The 21933-nt window shown below is 37.8% G+C and overlaps 1 protein-coding gene across 3 annotated transcripts in view; it reads left to right on the top strand.

Annotated features, from left to right (window-relative positions):
* LOC127618032 (cGMP-dependent protein kinase 1-like) overlaps positions 1 to 21933 on the top strand; it is a 94976-nt gene that overhangs the window by 8985 nt on the left and 64058 nt on the right. For all 3 annotated transcript variants that reach the window (XM_052090248.1, XM_052090247.1, XM_052090249.1), the window contains exons 2-3: positions 4908 to 5074; positions 17794 to 17907. In XM_052090248.1, coding sequence (XP_051946208.1) covers positions 4908 to 5074; positions 17794 to 17907 — 281 coding nt within the window. The remainder of the gene's footprint in view (positions 1 to 4907; positions 5075 to 17793; positions 17908 to 21933) is intronic.

Raw genomic sequence — 21933 nt, 5'->3', positions numbered from 1 at the left:
ACCCTTCTTCATATTGCAACATGACATAGCACAAGTAAACTGACGAAGATCCGTAACCCAAACTATGTCATTGAAATGATCAACAAATATCCTGGTAAAAGTTCTAGTCTGCAGTGAGCAAGATCTATTCACAGTCTGCATTCCACAACAAGCTGTACAACCATTATACCTCCACGTCCACAGCTTACTCCAATTTTCTCAGCTTTGTGCCTTAGCATACTTTGTCCTTTTAAGGGAGACAGTCTGTAGACCTGTGTGATGTGAATATACTTAGCAAAGGCAATGAGTAAAAATCTAAGTCAAACAGAGGCTAAAGTGTTGAGGCTGGTCACAGGAAGCTCCAGAGGTCGTCTGCTGTAAATGAGGCCAGTGATCCCTGCACTTCTACTGGATGTAAAATATCTCCCATGACCATTCCTCCAGAGAGCTGAGTAAACACCAGTATGCAAAAATGCCACACAAGTCTTGAATAATTAAGCTACAGTCTCTGAATCTTAGAGCTGTTATGTGCATTACATGGTCCTTCTTGGGTCAAAATGGTCTTTGTTGGGTGAACTATCCTGAATAATTAACATTTAATAATTATCAATTAATTTGGCACACTGAATAACTGACAGAATTTGACCTCATGTCTCACTTTAAGAGGTTTTCCTTATTAATGCTGTTTAGAATGTCAGCTGTTTGACATAGTTTCAGCTAAGCACCTAGCCATTTCAGATATTTTACTTACTATGGCTTCAAAGTGGAGAATGCTCAGTAGAATTCAAATGGGTCATACCAGTTTTGCGATTGGCTTTCCCAATGGGTCTGCTGTTATTTATGCTATCCTGCTGTCTTTCATTCTCAACTGCACAACATTAGAGGTAAGACCCCAGTTTATCTCAAGACGTTGGTGTGTTTGTGGTTATTATAAAGGCACATTTTTGTGTGTATTATAAAGGCTCATTTATACTCACTGGGCAAACAGGCTTCGCCCAGTGATGACGAAATGCAGTGACGTTTTTGTTCTGCCAAGGTGTTCATTTGGTGAGATTTCACCTGTTTGCACACATCTTTAAAATTCTTGACCCAAGTAAACTGCTGGTCGAAGAGTGCTGATGATTGGTTAAAACTATTCATGGGTGTGTTTTGGACGTGACACTTTTTATTTACAATCACGCGTGTCAGCTGAGGAGTTGTTACCTAGGTTACTGTCATTAAAATTTATAACTTTGAACTGTTTGAACCAGTCTCTCAGAGATTGTGTGGAAGTATACTTTTCTACATGATTTGCAACACAAACTTTACAAAGACAACATGGCCATGACAAATGAGTGGAGAGAGATTTGAGTTTTTATAAGTGAAAGGGGTCGTGACAAGTTCAATAAAGCAAAGAAGCGGCACAATGCTAGTAGCGTTTAGCACAGCGCTAAAAGGAACAGTACGTTAAACACTGTGACATCACCCTGTGGCAGGTCGGAGGGCGGGGCCGGCTCGTGATTATACACACCTGGTCCCTTATCAGGCTAATCAAGCCTCCGAGAGGGATAAAGGCCGACTGTGGAGGATTGTGCGGGAGAGAGAGATAGTTAACGGACATATCCGTCATGTGTGTGTTTGTGTCTTTTTAAGTTTATCATTAAAACTATTATTTATATTGTCAAGCCATTTTGAAACAATGTCATGTGTAGTATAAATGGTGGCTTCATTCGCCTAGGGTGCTTTAGTTCATCCAGGAGAAAAAAGTTTGGCTTCTTACAAAGTATAAACCAGGATTAAGTGTGCATTCTTCTAAGACCAAATGATCTGAGCTATACTATCCACATACATTTTATAGCTCTATATTCTTATCAGTATGTCAGCAATTATCTAATTTGTGTTTATTTTAATTTCTCCTAAGAAATTGCAACAGAAGCATTAGAGACAAAGTTAATACGTGTCTCTAATACTGAGAAGTAAAATTCCATAACATTTTCCTCAGGGTGAGACTGTCCAATGTGTGTGGAGTGTGTGGAGTGAAAGAGGCACTACGAAATGTAATGCGTAGATCTTTAAATGCCACATGTCTGTGGAATGTAAACAGAGTGTGGTACATAGGTGAGCTTTTGTGGGCTTTTGCAGCTAAATCTGGTGTCTGGCATTAGTCCAGGTTCACACAAAAAAAGATTCCTGCTGTCATAACGATAGACTTTATGTTTAGGAACACTCAGAAGTGTTCGTGTACCAAACATTTCTTGTCTGCTATTGTCCAGACAAACACACACACACACACACACACACACACACACACACACACACACACACACACACACACACACACACACACACACACACACAACACACACAAAAAACTGAACCAGAAGTTAGTCTATGAATCACTTTATTATAGATGGTTCTGCATTTAACAATTTTAATCGAATAATATCATGAATTAATTACATAATCACAATTAAACATTATAATTTGATGACAAAGGCCCAAAAAAATAAAGATAATTTTATATAAATAATACCTAATAATTCCAATATTTCAAAAAATTGTATGTAGGCCCTATAATATATACAGTATATAATACTGATTGAAATTCATTTTTAAGTAAATTGCATTATCGTGGCAGATGAATAAAGCATTGACTAGACAATACAAAAAGTGACTTAAGAACTCACTATATTGTTTGTTTTATTCTCATATCATTGAACAAGCCTTTAGTTGACAGCAGTCTGTTTTGCATGGAGTTCGTCAATGTATTAAATTCTCATGGTATACGTTCTTGCGTTCCATCTGCTGCATTTATAATTGTCACTCTATGCACATGTGTGTGCCTCAGACTGACACGTTTGGAGCGTCTGACTGGTATTCAATGTCATAAACGGCAAATTTTTAGGATGCTGTGGTAAGTTATATTAGAAACTTTGAAGATCGCGTTTCAAGATTCCTATGCTCTGTTGTGTTTTGCCGCACTTGTTGTGCTTCCTCTTAAGTGAGCGGTTCTCATTCTGTGGCTGCACTACTTGTGAGATTTGTTGAGGCATGCTGCCACCTGATACGCTGATACGGATCATATAAACAGATGTACTTCAAGCTTGAATTGCTCAAATGAACCAATTTTTTAAATATATATAATAGTTGCACTTAATTGATGCGTTTAATCGACAGCCGTAATTTGTAAATACAAAAATGTTAAACTTCACTTTTAAGAGCCATTAGAGAGTTTTACTCGGATAAATCTAATTTTTAATTGATTAATCTTTAAAAAATATTGTGCTTTGAGGTATACAGTATATCACACTGTCTTCCATTGTCTTCCACAGGTTACATTGACTTATAATTACTTAAAATGCATTTGAAAAAGGAATTTCTTTTTCTTTTCTGACTTTGCAGTTAATGTTGTGCAGTAGCATACTAGTGATTGATGTATGTTCTCATGAAACAGAGACCTTTCCCTATGAAATCCAAACACAATTGGTTACAGGAGACGCATTTAAGCTACCAGGTTTAAACAGTGATGTGTCTCACCTGACCACATATGATCGAAAACGAGACACATATTACAGTTTTTCTGAATCGCTAAAACACTTGTTCAGTGGCCTAAACCCATTTGTCAAATCAGTCACTTTTTTTGCAAAACCCTAAACACATTTTCACTCACTAAAACTCTGTGATGCACTTATGTTGCAATATGGTAAAAAACGGGCAACAAAAGTTGTCATCATTTACACACAACAACTCAAAAATGTTCATGCTTGTTTCTATTGATGTGAAAATGTGATGCCGAGGCAGAATGAATCTTTAGAATTAATTTTGCATTTGCACAACATTTTTGTATTGTAATGTGTTTTTCATTTAGTGTTCTTTGTTCTTTGGGGTTTTGCAGTTGGACTACTATATTTTTACAGTATGCAAGTGCTGAATATACAGATATACTATACTGTATTGCTTGCAGTACTTACATTATACCATATGTTCACTGTACTACTGTAAGTTGCGATTACTATACTTTATTTGACAGTAATTGCAATATGTGCTTACTATGCTATACAATAAAATTAGTTTCTGTAATTACATGCCCTGGATGCTGTGTTCTCCATTTTGTGATGTAGTGTCTAATGAATGCTCTGTAGTGTTTATATATTGACTTGATGTGTGCATGATCTGAAAGCATTTTTTGATTTTGAACACAGATGAAATGGTTTTGCGGCGATTGTTTGATTTTGCCAGAAGAGTCTGGTGTTTTGTGAATGTAGTTTGAAGAAGAATAGAAGAATTGTACTTTGTGTTTAAAGTTGTGAGAAAATGGGTAAATGTTTCAATGGGTAAATGTGTTTCAGCATTTCAGAAAAAACGTAATACCAGGTGTAAATGGGATATAAGAGAGTTGGTCTATTTACTTAAATCTCCTGAAAATATTCTACTAATTTAATAATTTTGTATAATTGTATTTGCTGCCCACATTCTCAGACTCACTCCTGAGGCATCTAATGGGCTATGTTCTGAATTCTGATCCTAGCATGCCTTAACTTCTGCAGAATGTAGAGTGTAAATTATACTGTGGATAATATGCATTTTTTTTTGTATGCATAGAATAACCAAATCAATTTAACACATTTTTCTTGGCTTATAGTTTGACTGGACTGAAAAGAGTTAAGTCATCAAAAAATGCTTAATTAACCTTCTTATTTCCAGAATGACAAGTGGACACCACTTTCTCGAGTTTGTTCATGTGACAAATGTTAAGGTCATGTGACAGCAGTTGAAATGTTTAGTGTGGCAAAATGTATTTTTTTTTTTACAAATGTCCTGAAGTTTTCTATATTGCACAGGATACAATAAGCAGTAGGCTAGAATTCCATTCCCAACATAGCCATGATCTATACTGCTTCAAAGAAATGACACAGCCCTATTTAACATCATCTTTCCTCACTGTACAGGTCTAAGGAACTGATCAAGTCCGCTATCCTAGACAATGATTTCATGAAGAACCTGGAGATGTCTCAGATCCAGGAGATAGTGGACTGTATGCATCCAGTGGACTATGACAAAAACAGCTGTATTATTAATGAGGGGGATGTGGGCTCCCTTGTCTACGTCATGGAAGGTGAGAGACAGGAATGGAAAATTTCCTTTTGAAAAGAGTTTAAGAGAGAGCGAGATTGTGCTTTCTCTGTGTGTGAGTGAGTATGTTCAGAAATTCTTAAAGTGATAGTTCACCCAAAATGAAAATTCTGTCATCATATACATAAATGAGATATTTAGCAGAATATCTGAGCTGGTTTTTTTTTTGTATTCAGTGAAAGTAGATTGCGACCCCAACTGTCATGTTCCAAAAAAGAAAAAATTTGCATGAAGTACCATATAAGTAGTCAATTCAACCTGTGTGCTATATTCCAAGACTTCTAAAGCCATATTCTAATTTAACCATTATAATGTGATGTTATTGTAGGGTGTACTATCCCTATAAGGAACAGGCTATAATACATAAAGAGCATTTTTGTCAAACATTTCCATTTATTTTATTGGCTGGCAATTTATCAAAGGCAGTTTTAAGGCACTGTTTAGTGTGTTTTCAGTGTCAGGGGTCAAACTTGGTCACAAGGCTTTCTGTTTTAGACCTCTGTGTGAATCCATGATTTATGTGTAATTCCATGACACTATCTGATTAGATTTAGTTAGTTAGCTAGTTAGTTAGATTTAGTCTAGTCAGAGAAACAAAATCCTGTGAGAGCTGTTAGTCTGCCGTTCCGTTGTTCACTGTCCCAATATTTATAACCATATTTACAAGTGGTCAACAAATTTTCAATGTCCTATACGATGCAATATATAGAGTCAGTGGCGGACGGCAGATATAATGCAATATACTGTATACAGTATGGGAAGCTGTATTTTAATGAAAGCAAATGAGATTGACAATAAAATTGCTGAAATTAAATACTAATTTTACACAATATTTACTCAAAATGTTTTGGTTTGTTCTAAAAATGTAATATTTTCTTTATGTATTTGATCTATATATTAACAGTCAAGCTGACTTGTTTGTTTATGGCTGTTGCTTAGTATATCAAAATGGCCAAAATGGTCTGTCAATAATTTACACATATTATATTATTTAAAGCATCAATATTATTTGTCTTGGACTTTGGTGTTGTTGCTGTCCCTGATTGGTCAATGGACCTGTCTCTGACATCTGTACATCTGTCAATGTGTGTGGTTTAACGAGGAAAAAAAAGAGGTTTGGCTTTATGAGGATCAGAGGATTTTCTCTGTCCTCTCTATTTGTGTTCCTGAGAGAGTGGAGGAACACTTGGTTTGAATTAAAGGATTTTGTTAGTCATGCCCCAGAGATTTGATGCTTTTGTGGTACAAATTGGACATTTCCCCAACACACCAAAACCTGACACAAGCCAGTTACACAGAGAGGGAAAAAGTGAGTGGTTATGTGCTATATACACTCCCAGAACACATTAGCTCTTTTCCAATACCTTGTGAGCTGCCTCGCTGCTTACTGCCTGCATTGCCAGCTGCCTGATTGGTGACTGATTTTTAATGTTCTTCATAGGCAGCAACTCAAATAGTGTGTATTTTAGGAGGCAGCATAATTAAGTTGCCTAGCTTTTGGAACAGTGTTTGCATCAGAAGTGTGCGCAAAATGCCTATAAATGCTGCCACCATAGGCAATTCACTAGGTTTTGAAAGTGCAAATATGACATGTTAATTGTTTATAATAATAAAACATTTACAATCAAACATACATAAACAAACTTCTGCTTAATCAACATTAGCTTTCATATACGTTCATATATTGCCATTGCCATACAAATAATTTGTAGATCAGGGAGAACAGAGGTTTTGGAGAGAAAGGACATGGAAAGGGGACCATTTCTTTAGGATTTTCTATTAGAAAGAGAAACAAACTCTTCACAACTGGGATTCTGTCTTCCTGGCTGAATTCTTTACATCGGAGGGCAGCATAAATAAACGCTATAGATTGTGTAAAAGCAGAGAAATGTGAGATTTTAGAACACATTGGATACTGCTACAACACAAAACTCAGCATTTGAACCCTCAGTAGCAGATAAATCCACAAATAGGGGCAGTGGTGGCACAGTGGTTGAGGCTCAGGGTTACTGACCAGAAGCTTGGGGGTTCAAGCCCCAGCAACACCAAGATGTCACTGTTGGGCCCTTGAGCAAGGCACTTAACTCCAGGTTGCTCTGGGGGGATTGTCCCTGTAATAAGTGGACTGTAAGTTGCTTTGGATAAAAGCGTCTGCCAAATGCATAAATGTAAATGTAAATAATCCAACATACTTACAGGTTATGATCTGAAGTGCCATATTGTCATGCATTATTTCTTGAAGTGGGAACTGTACCATCTTTCAGGAGAAACCATCTTGAAAATCTGGCATTGGTTGTGGTTGTACTTCTGAGCAATAGTGGTAAAAATACATACATTTAACCACTGATTCTTCAATGCGTCTGCCTTTGGAAGTCCTAACAAAGAGGTTTTGCTTTCGCAGTGAAGAAAACCACATCTTCTCGACATGGCGACAACACTAATCCAACACATCCTGGCCTCAGCTATAGCTACATTTGTTTGAGGGCGGGCCAAAGTAGCCCTTTGGTATTATGCAAATGTGTTACATAGTGACGTATATACTTTACGGAAGAAATGGCTGGACTGCAAACCAGGCGTTTCGTGTAGTTCAGGAGCAGTGTTTTCTGTGGGAGAGGATAACTCCCTTTTGCGTAGACTTTGTGCTTTGTAACTATGCTGACCTTTTACATGCACAAATAGCTATATTACACACAAAAGGAAAGGTAACATCCCAAAAAACATAATAGGGCTTCATTAAATAAACACTTAAATAATGCAAGTATGGATATTTTCCTCTTAATATATTGTTAGTTTAGTGTATTTTTAATGCATTCAGGCTGTGTTTTGTATGCAATTGTGAACTCAAACCTACATGGTCTCTGACATGATTGGTGGTGTGGATGGTACAGGGAGACTGGCAGATCAACAATGCTTGTTGTCATGTTGTACTTTAACACACTATCATGGTTTATGCACTAATCATAGTCTAATCTATAGAGAAATGCTCCATGATTTGCAAGGAAGTAAAGGATGCAAGTTTTTTTTTTTCTATTACTGACAGGACGTGACATGCAGTGAGGCAATATGCCCTCTAGCGGCTGTTGACTGTGTAGTCAGACTTTTCTCTATCTGCTGGCAAGATTACTGAACGAATTTTTGCAGAAACTGGTTAATCGACTATCAATAAGCTTAATTGATCAAATTATTAATGAAAATAATCAATCATCGATTTTTCATGAACATCTGGATTTGTATTAGATACTTCCATAACGGAACCTATTTTGTAAAGTTGTGGGAGCCAAACCAGCCATGGCAAACACCAAATGACGACTAGGGTTATGGCTTTCTCTTGCAGTAAAAGTTCAATAATAGTAATCAGAGGATCAATAATAGTGATCTGAGCTGAACTGACCAGCATTTCCATTTGAAGCCTTAAATCATGTTTGGCAAGTCCTGTATTTTTCAGTTAAAAAGAAAGTCTTGAAGATGAGATACAGTGCATTCAGAAAGTATTCAGACCCCTTCATTTTTTTCACATTTTGTTATGTTGAAGCCTTATGTTAAAATGCTTTAAATATTATTTTTTTTTCACATCAATCTACATTCCATACACCATAATGACAAAGCAAAAACAAGATTTTTGATAACTTTGTAAATAAAAAAAAAATAAAAACCTAAATATCTCATAAGTATTTAGACCCTTTGCTATGACACTTGAAATTTAGCTCAGGTGCATCCCATTCCTCTGGATCATCTTTGAAATGTTTCTACACTTTGATTGTAGTCCACCTATGGCAAAATCAATTGAATGGACATGATTTGGAAAAGCACACACCTGTCTAAATAAGGTCTCACAGCTGAAAATGCATATTAGAGCAAAAACCAAGCTATGAGGTCAAAGGAACTGCCTGCAGAATTCAGAGACAGGATTGTATTGAAGCACAGATCTAGTGAAGGCTACAAAAAGAAAATTTAGGCTGCACTGAATTTTCCCAAGAACACAGTGGCCTCCATAAATCTTAAATGGAAGAAGTTTGGAACAACCAGGAGCTGTCGGCCTGGCCAAACTGAGCAATCAGGGGAGAAGAGCCTTGGTAAGAGACTCTGGTTGAGCTCCAGACATCAAGTGTGGAGATGGGAGAAACTTGCAAAAGGACAACGATCACTGCAACACTCCACCGATCTGGGCTTAGTGGCAGAGTGTTCAGACGGATGCCTCTCCTCAGTGCAAGACACATGAAAGCTCACTTGGAATTTGCAAAAAAAGCAAGATTGAACTGTTTGGCCTCAATTCCAAGCATCATGTCTGGAGGAAACCAGGCACCTCTCATCACATGTGCAAAACCATCCCAATGATAAAACATGGTGTTGGTAACGTCATGCCGTGGGGGTGTTTTTTAGTGGCAGGGACTGGTCATGGATGAAGGAAAGCTGAACGCAGGAAGAGATATCCTTAATGAAAACCTGTTGCAGAACGCTCAGGACCTTACAAGAGAACAATGACCCTAAGCACACAACAAAGACAACACAAGAGTGTCTTAGGGACAACTCTGTGAATTCCTTGAGAGGCCCAGCAAGAGCCCGGACTTGAACCCAATCGAACATCTCTGGAGAGACCTGAAAATGGCTGTCCACCGGCAGTCCCCATTCAACCTGACAAAGCTTGAGAGGATCTGCAGAGAAGAATGGAAGAAAATCCCCAAATCAGGTGTGCAAAGATTGTCGCATCATACCCAAAAAGACTTGAGCCTGTAATCACTGTCAAAGGTATTTTAACTAAGTACTGAGTTAAGTGTCTGAATAATTATGTCAATGTGGTATTTCATTTTTTTCTTTTTAATAAATTAGCAAAGTTATCAAAAATCAGTTTTTTGGTTTGTCATTTTGGGGTATGGAGTGTAGATTTATGTCAAAAAAAATATTTGAATAATTTCAGCATAAGGCTGCAGCATAATATAATGTGAAAAAATTAAGGGGTCTGAATACTTTCTGATTGCACAGTATATCTGTGACTGGAGTGAGCATTTACACTCTCAGTCACACGTGGGATGTTTCAGCTGAGATAATTAGTTTAGCCTTACGATAGGAAAGCCCAGACAGGAAATGATGCCATGCTATTATTTTACCCTGAATGTCATATTAGTCTGTGTGCAGAAGTCATCATACTAATTAGCCCCAATCTGAATAAATTAAGACATGCTTAACGACTGCAGATAATGTCAGCTCTAAAATTGCAGCTTATACTTTTAATGCATGATTTCAGTGGATTAACCAAAGGTCACACATTAGTAATCATGTAAAAAGTGAGGATGACCCTAAAAATACAGTCATTCCTGCATTTATATGGTAAGAGTACACATTTAAGCAATTTTAAAAGGAATATTTCACCCCAAAATGGAAATTATGTCGTAATTTGTCATCATTTATAATCACTCTTATGTTGTCACAAAACCCTATGATTTTCTTTTTTCTGTGGAACACTAAAGGAGCAATTTTTAGGAATATTGAAGACACGCATGCCATTGTGGAGAACCTTTCTAGTGCTCGTGAACATACAGCAGATATCAACATTTTTACTGATAAACGAAATTGGGTTATTTCATACCAAACTCATCATTTGCTTTTAGAAGACTTGCAATATGATGCCTGTTTGCTTTCCTATAAGCTTTGATCTATCTTCTGCTATTGTTTTGCAAAGATGGACTGAAATATTCATCAAAATGTCTTGTTTTGTGTTCGAAAGTCACACAAGTTTGTAATTACATGACAGGAAAATTAAGACAGAATTTAAATATTTGGGTGAACTATACCTTTAAAGGGATAGTTCACCCAAAAATGAAACGTCTCTCTTCATTTACTCACCCTCATGCCATCTCATATGTGTATGACTTTATTTCTTCTGTAGAACAGATACAAATATTTTTAAAATATTTTTTCAGCTCTGTAGGTCCATGCAATGCAAGTGAATGGTGACCAAAACAAAAAAAGACATGAGACAGTGGTTTAATCTACTGCATATCTTCAGCAGCAATATGATAGGTGTGGTTGAGAAACAGACCACTATATAAGTCCTTTTTTGACCAGCCCCAACCAGTAGGCAGCGATATGCATGAATAATGCGTCCAAAAAAAGAAGAAGAATGTACAAGTAAAAATGTAAATATATGGTAAAAATGTACTTATTGATCTGTTTCTCACCCACACCTATCATAACACTTCAGAAGACATTTATTTAACAACTGTAGTCTTATGGATTACTTATTTTCTGCCTTTTTGAGATTTTTGGAGATTCAAAGATCTGGTCACCATTAACTTGCATTGTATGGACCTGCAGACCTGCAGAGCTGAGATATTCTTCTAAATATCTTCAGTTGTCAATATTTCATAATCCATTTTAAGAACATATTAAATCAGAATTGACCCTTTTTACTTAAGAAATGTTCTTGTCTTTTTCTGCTTTATTGTTTATCAGTACACATTATTATAAATTCTGTCCCTGAAATAGTGTTCAACCAATATGAGTATTTTAATAGCCTGTACAATGCATAACACAATACCACATAATACAAATGAAACATTCATTTGAAATAATAGAACAAACAAACATTATGAAATAATAGAAACACTTATTTTACACAATATTGTCTCAAAATTCACTAAAACACTGAAAACACATGGGTGACGAATGATTGACGTTAACCAATATTATTATATTCCAAAAGTTTAGCTTTTCACAATTTCACAAAATCGTTGTGTCCCATACTACATTAATTCTTGCAGATTATTTAGTATTACTCAGGTGTACAGCATGTGCTGTCCTTTTCAGCCTGCAGAGTAAACACAAGACAATCTCCTATCATTTAATCGGTCTTCGCTGGGTTTATCTGCAGTCCACAGATAGACTGCTCTCTTTATTTCATTTCATGCATTATTTCTTTCCTGCTTGTTTGATCACTTAGCATCTGTCTCTGAGTTATTAATGTTTGTTTAGTAGGGAGCATTGGGAACGAATATCTAATACCTACCTAATACCTTTTTTTCTTATCTCTGTGAATCATGCGTAATAGATAATAGGCTGTAGGGCATTAATAGAAGTTGAAGGCTGCTCTGAGCATTACTAATAACCATGACAGTGCAAACAGTAAGATCAGGTTAGAGGGGGGTCACCTGTCATCTTGCAGTACCAGCTCTTAACACGCCAGTGTCTGTTCCCCATGTGGCATAACAAGAGATGTTTCCATTCTTTGCCAAAGAAGCACAGTGCATGTTGGGAAATGTAATGAGTTGTTCACAGCAAAATCCTTGCCCTTAAAGGTCATAGCTTCCTGTGTCTGTTGTAGGAGGAACTGGAGGTCACACTATTGTACATTATTACTTCCTGTTTTGGTGGTGGGTGTATTCATTTTGGGAAAAACTTTAAAAAACTACTAGCTTTTCAGTTTGAGCAAACCTTGTGCTGAACCTTACAACTTTGACCCTGTTCATGCTCACAATCTTCAAAAACCTTGTGCGCTGATTAATTTCATGAATATCATTTCAGTTATTGAATGAACTTTCAGTTTAGAAAAGATGCATGCTGTAGACACAGTGGCCCAAAAAAGAATTTGGACAACATTTAAGTCACACTTAAAAAAGTTATTATGTCATTACATCAGAACACAAAATATCAAAACAAGCATATTTTAAAGGATGATAGGACAAGCATACTTTTCAAGATTCCAACATTTCACAAAAAGAAGTTTGTTAAATCATAAAAGAATAGATAAACTAAGCAAAAATAGCTAGACAAGTGAAGAAAGTTCTGAGAAAAGGTCTAACATGATTTGTTTGCAGGTTCCACTTGGTTTGATATTTTGTTTTTTAATGCAATGAAATTCTAAAATTTTAAGTGAGGTTTAAGTGTCCAAATCTTTTTGGCGCCACTGTATGTAGACTTATATAATAGACTTTATGACAAAGATTCAATGTGGGACACCATCAAAATGTCACATGGTCTGAAGCTATTATACAATCACGGTAATTTATTGGCTGATGGCGCTTAAGCGATGGCCCTAGGGAGCTACGTCAAAGGCTCCGTAAAGGCGCTCACTTTCGCGCCAATGAGCCAGATATTCTGTCCTTCAGTGCATGATCTCATCTGGCCTGTGTTGACTAGTGACTGACGTCAAAGCGAGGATTATTATTTCTCCCATTTGAGTGGCAACTTTTTTAAGAAGTGTTTACCTCCGGGTATGTGGTTCATCGTTGGTGAGGATTCCCATGTCATATGTGTTTCCTGTCTGGGGTTTTGCCATGCGGAGGCTGCTTTGGAGGGTTTGGATTGACCACAGTGTGATTTGATGAATGTCCTCTGTGAATGGCTTGCCTACTTTGGCCTTGTGGGAGGCCGGCGTGGACGCCGAGGAGATGGGATCTGAGCAGCAGGCCGACCTTCGGTTCTCTGTCAACCACCCCAGATTCGGCTCGACGTTCTCTCGTGGAGTTTACATTTTATTTGCGTCCTAACCCTGAGGCCTGCACAACAGTTTCCTTCAGTGCTAAGGATGAAGACGCCATGTCTATGGTGGTTTTGGATTCCACCAGTGGCCAGGCTGAGGCCTTGCCTCCTAGAGGACAGATTTCCAGACCCTTGGTAAATTATACAGAGTTGCTTGAGGTTATTACATGTGCAGTGGAGAAGCTGCACCTGGACTGGCCAGATGAAACACAGTCGGAGGATCAAAATCAATCTTGGGTTTCTTAGCGGGCCAACGTGCAACTACGCCTCATAGGCCACTCCCTTTTTCCCCAGACTTCCATCGGGAGATTTCAAAGTCCTTGGATCAACCTAACTCAGCAGGATTACAAACCAATCAACCTCAGAGTTTTCAAATGTGTGTCAAGCTTCCGACCATGGATATACATCATCTCAGGGATGGAGGAGATGCTGGCAGCCCATCTCTCTCTATCTTGGTGGCCGAGGCCTACTCTTCCCTCGAAGCCAGGATGACTTTATCTTTGTTGAACAATGCCTACCTGGCTTCGGGTCAAGCGGCTTTGGCTTTGCACACGCTGGTAGTTTTGCAAGACTACCAAGCCCATTTTAGATGAGGGAGCTGTGATGGGTGCTGAGGCCGTCATGGAACTACCCCAGGCTTCTGATTTGGCACTGAGAGCTACCAAACACATTGCTTGTGATGTTGGTCACAATATGGCGGGCCTCATGGGGGCAGATATTCGTGATAAGGGCAAGGCCTTCCTAATGAATGCCCCTGTGTTACAATCTGGGCTGTTTGGTGATGCAGTTCAGTCGGTGGTTTCCATGATGTAAAACAGCAGACTGCCTCATTCCAGCAGATGCTTCCTCGTAGAGAGAGAAAAAAGCCTACTGCAGCTCCAGTGCACTCACGTTTGGCATCTTCACAACGTCCCACCAGAGAGCCGCATAAGGTGGCGGACACAAGTTTAGCACCCCTCAGAGGGATTGGGATGCTCATACGGTCCTGTCAACATGGGTGCATCAGCAAAGGCAATTGGATGTTGGCCTGGCCCCTTTTAAATGGCTGGCACGACACCAGAAGCTAGCCTGACAGATTTGTGGTGAAACGAAGGGTGAGCCCCCATTCAGTGAATGAAACTGGACCATACAAGCATATCCATTTCTCTCCTGTTTGCCCTTCAGACAGTATTGGGATGAGTTTGCCGTTGTACACGCCTCGAATGCCCGACAGCCAAAATATGGTTCAGTTTCCCATTCATCAAGCACAAGTTTTCAAAAAAGACACATAAGCACCACATGTTGTCCCCCCATAAATAATGCTGGGTCTGTTGTGGCAAACCAGTTTTCTCAAATAAACATCCCCCCCCACACTCTTCCCCATTCATAATAACTGGGAAAATGTTTATTCTGTCAGCATCCCTACTGTAAATGCATTTCACGGCGTTCATCATTTCAGGGGCAGTTGGCAAATGTATGCCAACCATGCCATATAGTGGTTAAATGTTGCGATACAGGCAAGAACCATGCATTAATTCCTCTATCTGCCTGTCTAGCAGCTTAGCAGCAGTTGCAGGGTATTTCAAACTAGGTACTTCGAACGATAGAGCATGGTTATGTCATTCATTTCAGACGGGCTTCGCCAGTATTCAATGGGGTTGTTCCGAGAAATGTTTCTGTTTGGAAAGCCCCATTTTTGATTCGGGAAATTCACTCTCTCTTAGAAAAAGGGGCAATAAAGGAGATTCCCCCATCTGAGAGAATGAGGCTTTTACAGCCATTATTTTCTGGTCCCGAAAAAGACGGTGGCTTGCATCCCATTCTGGATTTGAGATGTTTGAATTTCATCCTAATGAAATGGCAATTCAGAATGCTGATGCAGTGACAAATAATGTCAAAAGTACAGCTGGGGGACTGGTTTGTGACAATAGATTTGAAGGACACTTATTTCAATAATCAGATTTCACCGAAGCACAGGCGTTTTCTCAGATTCGCTTTCGGGGGAAAGCGTATACATTTTGAAACCTTCCGTTTGGACTTGCACTTGCAGCACACTCTTTCATAAAATGCAGGGAAGCAGCTCTGACACACTTGAGGCTTCAAGGCATCTGCATTTTCAATTATCTCAACGATTGGTGTTTGCTCACTCAGAGACTTTGGTTGCCCAACATCGAGATGTTGTTTTCAACCATTTGAGCAATCTAGGTCTGCTTGTAAACCTAGACAAGAACCAATGTAACGGACTCTGTTTCTAGGTGTGGAGCTGGACTCGCAGGTGATGCAGGCACGATTGTCTCCAGCTCGCTTTCTGTCTATATGCCAGTGTCTAACAATTTTCAGAGTGGGACAAGTTCTCCTTGCGAGAACATTTCACTGGCTTTTCGGGCTCATGATCATGGTGTCCGCTGTCATTCTCCTGGGCATGTTGCATGCGAGAGCTTTTCAGTGCTGGATGAACTCCAGAAAGAGGCTTTAATCACTGACACATGCGCTTCGTCCCTTCAGAGTGGCACATGGGTGCTAACAAACACTGCTGCCATGGAAACAGACCCCCCTTCTGATGTCAGGCATTCAGTTGGGACAGGTGTGTCACCACAAGGTGATAATGACAGATGCCTCCTCCACAGTTTGGGGTGCTGTACACAAAGATCGTCCAGCCTATGGAGTCTGGACGAGCCAGCAGCAATATTGGCACATAAAAGATTTTTCCTTCCGGAGATTCTGGACAGCCATGTCCTCATCCAGTCGGACAACAGGACAGTAGTCCTGTTCAATTGCCAGGGAGGGTTGTGCTCTCATGCCATGATAAGTCTGGCACATTGCGTTCTTCTGTGGGCACTAGACAATATACTGTCTCTTCGAGCGTACATGTTCCGAGCTGGTTGAATTTTGGGTCTCTAGCAGCTGCATTGGCTCATTACTTTTGCAGAAAATTGGACACAATGGTGTGAATGCAAGTGCCTTTATGAAGCCCATGATGTAGCTTCCTGGTGGGTGTCATTTAAGCACCATCAGCCAATAAATTGGCATGATTGTTTAAGGGCTTCAGACCACATGACACTCGGATGGTGTGCCATAGTGATCATACACAGTTTCTTGTTTTCCTAAGTGAACCAAGGATACATATGTAACCATTACATTTTACTGTGATCTTAAAACATTTTATTGTATTTTGCTCTCTTGTGTACTCACTTTAATGTGTGTAAAATCTTTAGTAAACATCCATTGCAAGTTGCAGCTTTTCTCAGAGGAAGTTTTAAAATCAGAGAAGTTTTAAAATCAAAGATGCCTAAAGATTTTTTTCTCTAGAACTCCATGATTGCCTAGCAACACGTATGAGGCATATTCTTTGCACCAAAACGAACATATGAGGAATAAAATCACAATGTTTTTGTGATGGGTACGGATTCATTTTGAGACTTAGATATCATATTGTGCATGATTCTGTGCTTGTATTCACAAATATGCAAGAATAAAACAGCTAAATTATCATATTGTCATTCAGACAAAATGTATTTCTATAAACAATATTTTGGACCCTTTTCATAATGAATGAAAGCAGAGAAAGGTTTGATGAAGGTCAAGGCCATATGAAAGTCAATCCACCACATAATCCTCTTCTGGCAGAGCAGAATATTAATGATAATTTAAATAATCCATGAGAAGATATGGGTCATCAACTCTCACTCTTTCCTTGTGTTTTTAAATTCTCATCATGTTTAGCTCTCTGTTTCTCTTCTCTGAAACATTGAAATGTCCTTCTCACCTTTTCGATACATTTCTCGTCTCACATGGTTGTTCACCTGTGTCATCACCTATGTGTCTACTCATCAATTGAAAAGTGAGAATAGACGCTCTCTTTTCTTTTGTGATAAAGAACTATTCGGGTACAGCATATCATTTCCTATCGACCTGTTCATTCTATACTATCAGTTCAATCTATTCTCTATTATTTATTTCCATCAAAATGCAGACAAATGGTGTTTAAAATTAAACATTATAAAAGAACTCATAAAATATTCTATTCTTCTGTATGTGTGTATATAATTTCCTCATTGATTTTGGGTTGAAATAAGACATGAACATGTTTCTAATGTTCTTTGTTTTTGTTTTGTTTTGTGTGTGTGTGTGTGCAAATTTCATTGAATTGTTCAAGGACTGGCTATGAACTAGTTCCAAAAACTGATAAAGCCATGATTAAACATGTCTATAAATGATTGAAGTATGTATAAATATTTTTTATTCCAGAGGGGAAAGTGGAAGTGACTAAAGAAGGATTAAAACTTTGCACTATGGGACCAGGAAAGGTGTTTGGAGAACTCGCCATCCTTTATAACTGCACCAGGACAGCCACTGTGAGAAGTGAGTACACAAATATACATATGCACTGCAGTTGCGAATGAAGTAATTCTGATGACTCATTCAAAGAGTAAAAGCATAGTGGTTAAGTGGGCTAAAGCAGAGAACTGGTAAGCAGAAGGTTGCCGGTTCAATCCCCACTGCCAACACCATTGTGTCCTTGAGCAAGACACTTAACTCCAGGTTTCTCTGGGGGCATTGTCCCTGTAATAAGTGCACTGTAAGTTGCTTTAGATAAAAGTGTCTGGTAAATACATAAATATAATCTTTGCTACAGTACGATTTTCTCTCGGGGCAAAGAATTCTCAGTATGACTGAAGACAACAGTGACACTAGAAATCACTTCATCTGTGTTTGTAATGTGTGCCCTCATTGTTAGAGAAGGGGCCAGGCTCAGATATATATGTGGGGTTTTAACAGAAATAAAAGGAGACATGACAAATCTGTGGGAATAAAAGGTAGGATAGTAGAACTGTAAAAAATAAGAAGTAAAATATTATATACTTTTTTCTTAAGTTATAAAATTAAAAGAAATCAGTAGTTAAAGTAATATTCTGGGTTCAATACAAGGTAAGCTCAATTGACAGCATTTGTGGCCTCCTATTGACTACAAAAAATAAATGAAAAAATTCTCAGTTATAGAGAGGCACTTACAATGGAAGTGAATGGGGCCAATTTTTTTGAGGATTTAGAGGCAGAAATGTGAAGCTTATAATTTTAAAAAGCATTTACATTAATATTTCTGTTAAAACTTGTGTATTATTTGTGTATTATATAAGTTTAAATCATTGTTTCTACAGTCATTTTAAGATTTATGTTGTTATGTCATCATGTACATAAATTTACACAGAAAAGTTTAGTTAGGGATTTTATCACACTCAAATTTTAACATTTACAGATTGGCCCCATTCACTTCCATTTTAAGTGGCTCACTGTAACAGATTTTTAAAGAAAAGGAGAGATACACTTCAAATTATTTTATGTTGGTAATCAACATAATGCCATTAATGCTGTTGACTGAGTTTATAGGGTTAGTTCACCCAAACATTGAAATTCTCATAATTTACTCACCTCTTGCCATCCTAGATGTGTCTGACATTCTTTCATCTGCTGAACACAAAATGAAGATTTTTAGAAAAATATCTCAGCTATGTTGGTCCATACAATGCAAGGGTGCCAACATTTTGAAGCTCCAAAATCCACATAAGAGTACTTAAAAGTACTCCAGATGGTTAAATCCATATCCTCTGACTCGATGTGATAGGTGTGGCTATCCCTTTTGTATTGTACCTGGAATTTTCCTATGAAAATAATTTTATATCTTAGAATATTTCTTGAATATGGCCCCTGGTACTCATTATGGAATTACCAGATAGTTTACACAGCTGTAATAAAATCCATTGTTATCCCATAATGCTTCTTTTTTTTTCTTTTAAGTAGATCATCTTATGTGCATAGGCCTGTGTGCTCTGTTGTTTCTGGATCATTTTCAAGCCTTTCCCTCATTTCTTATTCCGTTCCGTTCCATTCTTTTCTTCATTTTCTTTTTCCTTTGTGCCATCATTCTCTTTCATACATATTCTCTTTTTTCCTCTGCTTGGCTCCGTTTCTCCATTCTCACTCCCTTTGCTCTTCCTCTTCTCTGGCAGTGTTTATGCTTCTCTTGAGCCTGCACTCTGATTCTCTGGTTAGTGTCTGGGACAGGAAGTGAGCGGGGCTGGGATTAAGGGATATGCATGTGTCTGATCTCCCTACACATGGCCAAATGAGAAACATAACTATGTGCATGACTGACATTAGAGTAAAGCTATTTTTAATCTCACTTGTAGAAGAGAATGGATAACTTTAATTAAATTCAATTTCACTTCAATTTATGTAAGGAATATCCTGGGTTAAATTATATTTAATCTCAATTTCCACAGATTTTTTTTTTTTCTTGGTTGTTGAAATAACACACATTTCTTGAATGTGTAATATGTTTTCTCAAAACCCTAAACACACGTCTTGATACTCAGACAATTTTGGCCAAACACTTGACATTTGACCCAACGTACATTGTCCCAAATAACAACATAACAAGGCTGCACTTCTCTCTGGGCTTGTTGGAACATTCAGAAGAAGACATTGAGTGTTATATGGGCCAAGAGTAGCATGACGGTGAAGGAGGCTGTGGTTGGTGATGGCTGCACAATGTGTAACATTAACTCCACGCTGGCCAGGGACGTCCACGAGAGCATCTTGGTCAATAATGTTGTGCCCTCTTTGCAGCTGGAGTATTGTCTGTATGAGATTTGATTACTGATATTCCTCCTGAAAGTGACTTGAATTTTACAGTTTGAATTTATTTTGTTTTTGGTAAATGTAGTTTACTTTAATTTTATTTGGTCGTGATTTTAAGTAAGAACTTGTTAAATTTGAGTAAAAGGAAAGTGCAATCTACATTTAGCAATCCAACAACAAAATAAATTAAACAAAATGTAAAACATTATGCAACCTCGAGTTTAGCAGTCCAACATAAAATAATTTTACAGTAAAATGATGCAATTTGAGGAAAACTTGTGCATTCTTAATTAACTCTCAGTAATACACAAATACTAAGCACATACACACAATCTCTCTCCCCCTCCTTCTTTCCCTCCCCACCCTCCACATTCCACCTCTCCTCCTCTCTCCCTCCCCCTCATCTTACAGTAACATTAGTGCAATTCAAGCAACAGTTAACTTTTTCTAACAGGAATAACTATAACTATTGCAATCTGCATTAAATCTCAGTGTGGCAAGGAATATAATCGAAATGATTTACAGACTGTAACAGTCACACAGTTTACACAATTTTATCACCCATACATGGCAACCCTCCTCGATCATGTTGGAGAAAGAATCGACATTGGCTAGTAAATTTTAGTTTTTACTCGCCAGACCTTTGACGACATGTAAGCAAAATGTAACTAAAATATATTAAGCAAGCTGAGAGAGGGATCCTCTTCATATATATATATATATATATATATATATATATATATAGATATTTCACACAATATTATATATTGTAATTTATTTTTTATTTTGCTTTATGATTTTAATCACATTTTAACTTTTTAAAATTGAACAAATATTACATTCTATCAATTTATATGATGTCATGAAATCGCATTTTTAATAATGATACAAGCTGTTGTCACTGTTTGAAATTTCGTACACATTTGTAACAAAACAATTCACAAGGTAGGAACCTAATAATGAAAATTAGGATGATTGAACCATACAAACTCACTGTGTGCTTCATTTATACAAATTTAGCTTGGGTCATATAATAAAATAAGGGTATATGATTTCCTTTTCAGGCTTCAAAAACATATGAATGACAGTCAAATAAAATTCTAATTAAAATATTATTTTATTTATTTTAAATGTTATCAAAATATGTCTAAATAACTAAAATATATCTCTCTTATTTGTCCGATTTACTTTTGATCCATTGGACTTTCAACGTTTTGTTTTTGTTTGCTTCTTTTGTAACCCAGCTAACCTGTATTTATATTATGCAATAGTAAAATATTTCTGCCTTAAATTATACAATTTCACACATTATTTTAAGGCTCTCTGATTAACTCAAAAGCCCTTATTTCTCATGAAGGAAGAGTTTGAGATTCTGTTTCTAAGCATTTTATCATTTCCACAGAAATAGAGCAGGGCATCGCTGTCTCACTGCATGTTATTAACTGGTACGATCCCTTGTTGTCTGCCCTGTGTTCTCTGTCTCACTAGTCACGTTTATGTCATGTTTCCTTGTTGTCTGCTCCGTGTTTTCCGTTTCACCCGTCACCGATCCCGTTCCATGTCACGTTTTCCCTGTTGTCCGCCCTGAGTCTCACTGTCCGTGTGTGAAACTGCACTTCCCACTATTCCCGGATCACACTCCCAGCCCTGATCACTGTGTTATTGTCCGCACCTGTCTGTTATTTTGTCATTATCTTGTCTGTTTATTTAAACCACCGCTTTCTCCCCTTCCCTTGGTCGTTCGTTGAC

The sequence above is a fragment of the Xyrauchen texanus genome, chromosome 24 (assembly GCF_025860055.1).
Source record: "Xyrauchen texanus isolate HMW12.3.18 chromosome 24, RBS_HiC_50CHRs, whole genome shotgun sequence".
In the NCBI taxonomy this organism is placed as follows: Eukaryota; Metazoa; Chordata; class Actinopteri; order Cypriniformes; family Catostomidae; genus Xyrauchen; species Xyrauchen texanus.
Note: the sequence above shows the minus strand (reverse complement) of the source record. Positions and strands in the feature narration are given on the sequence as shown.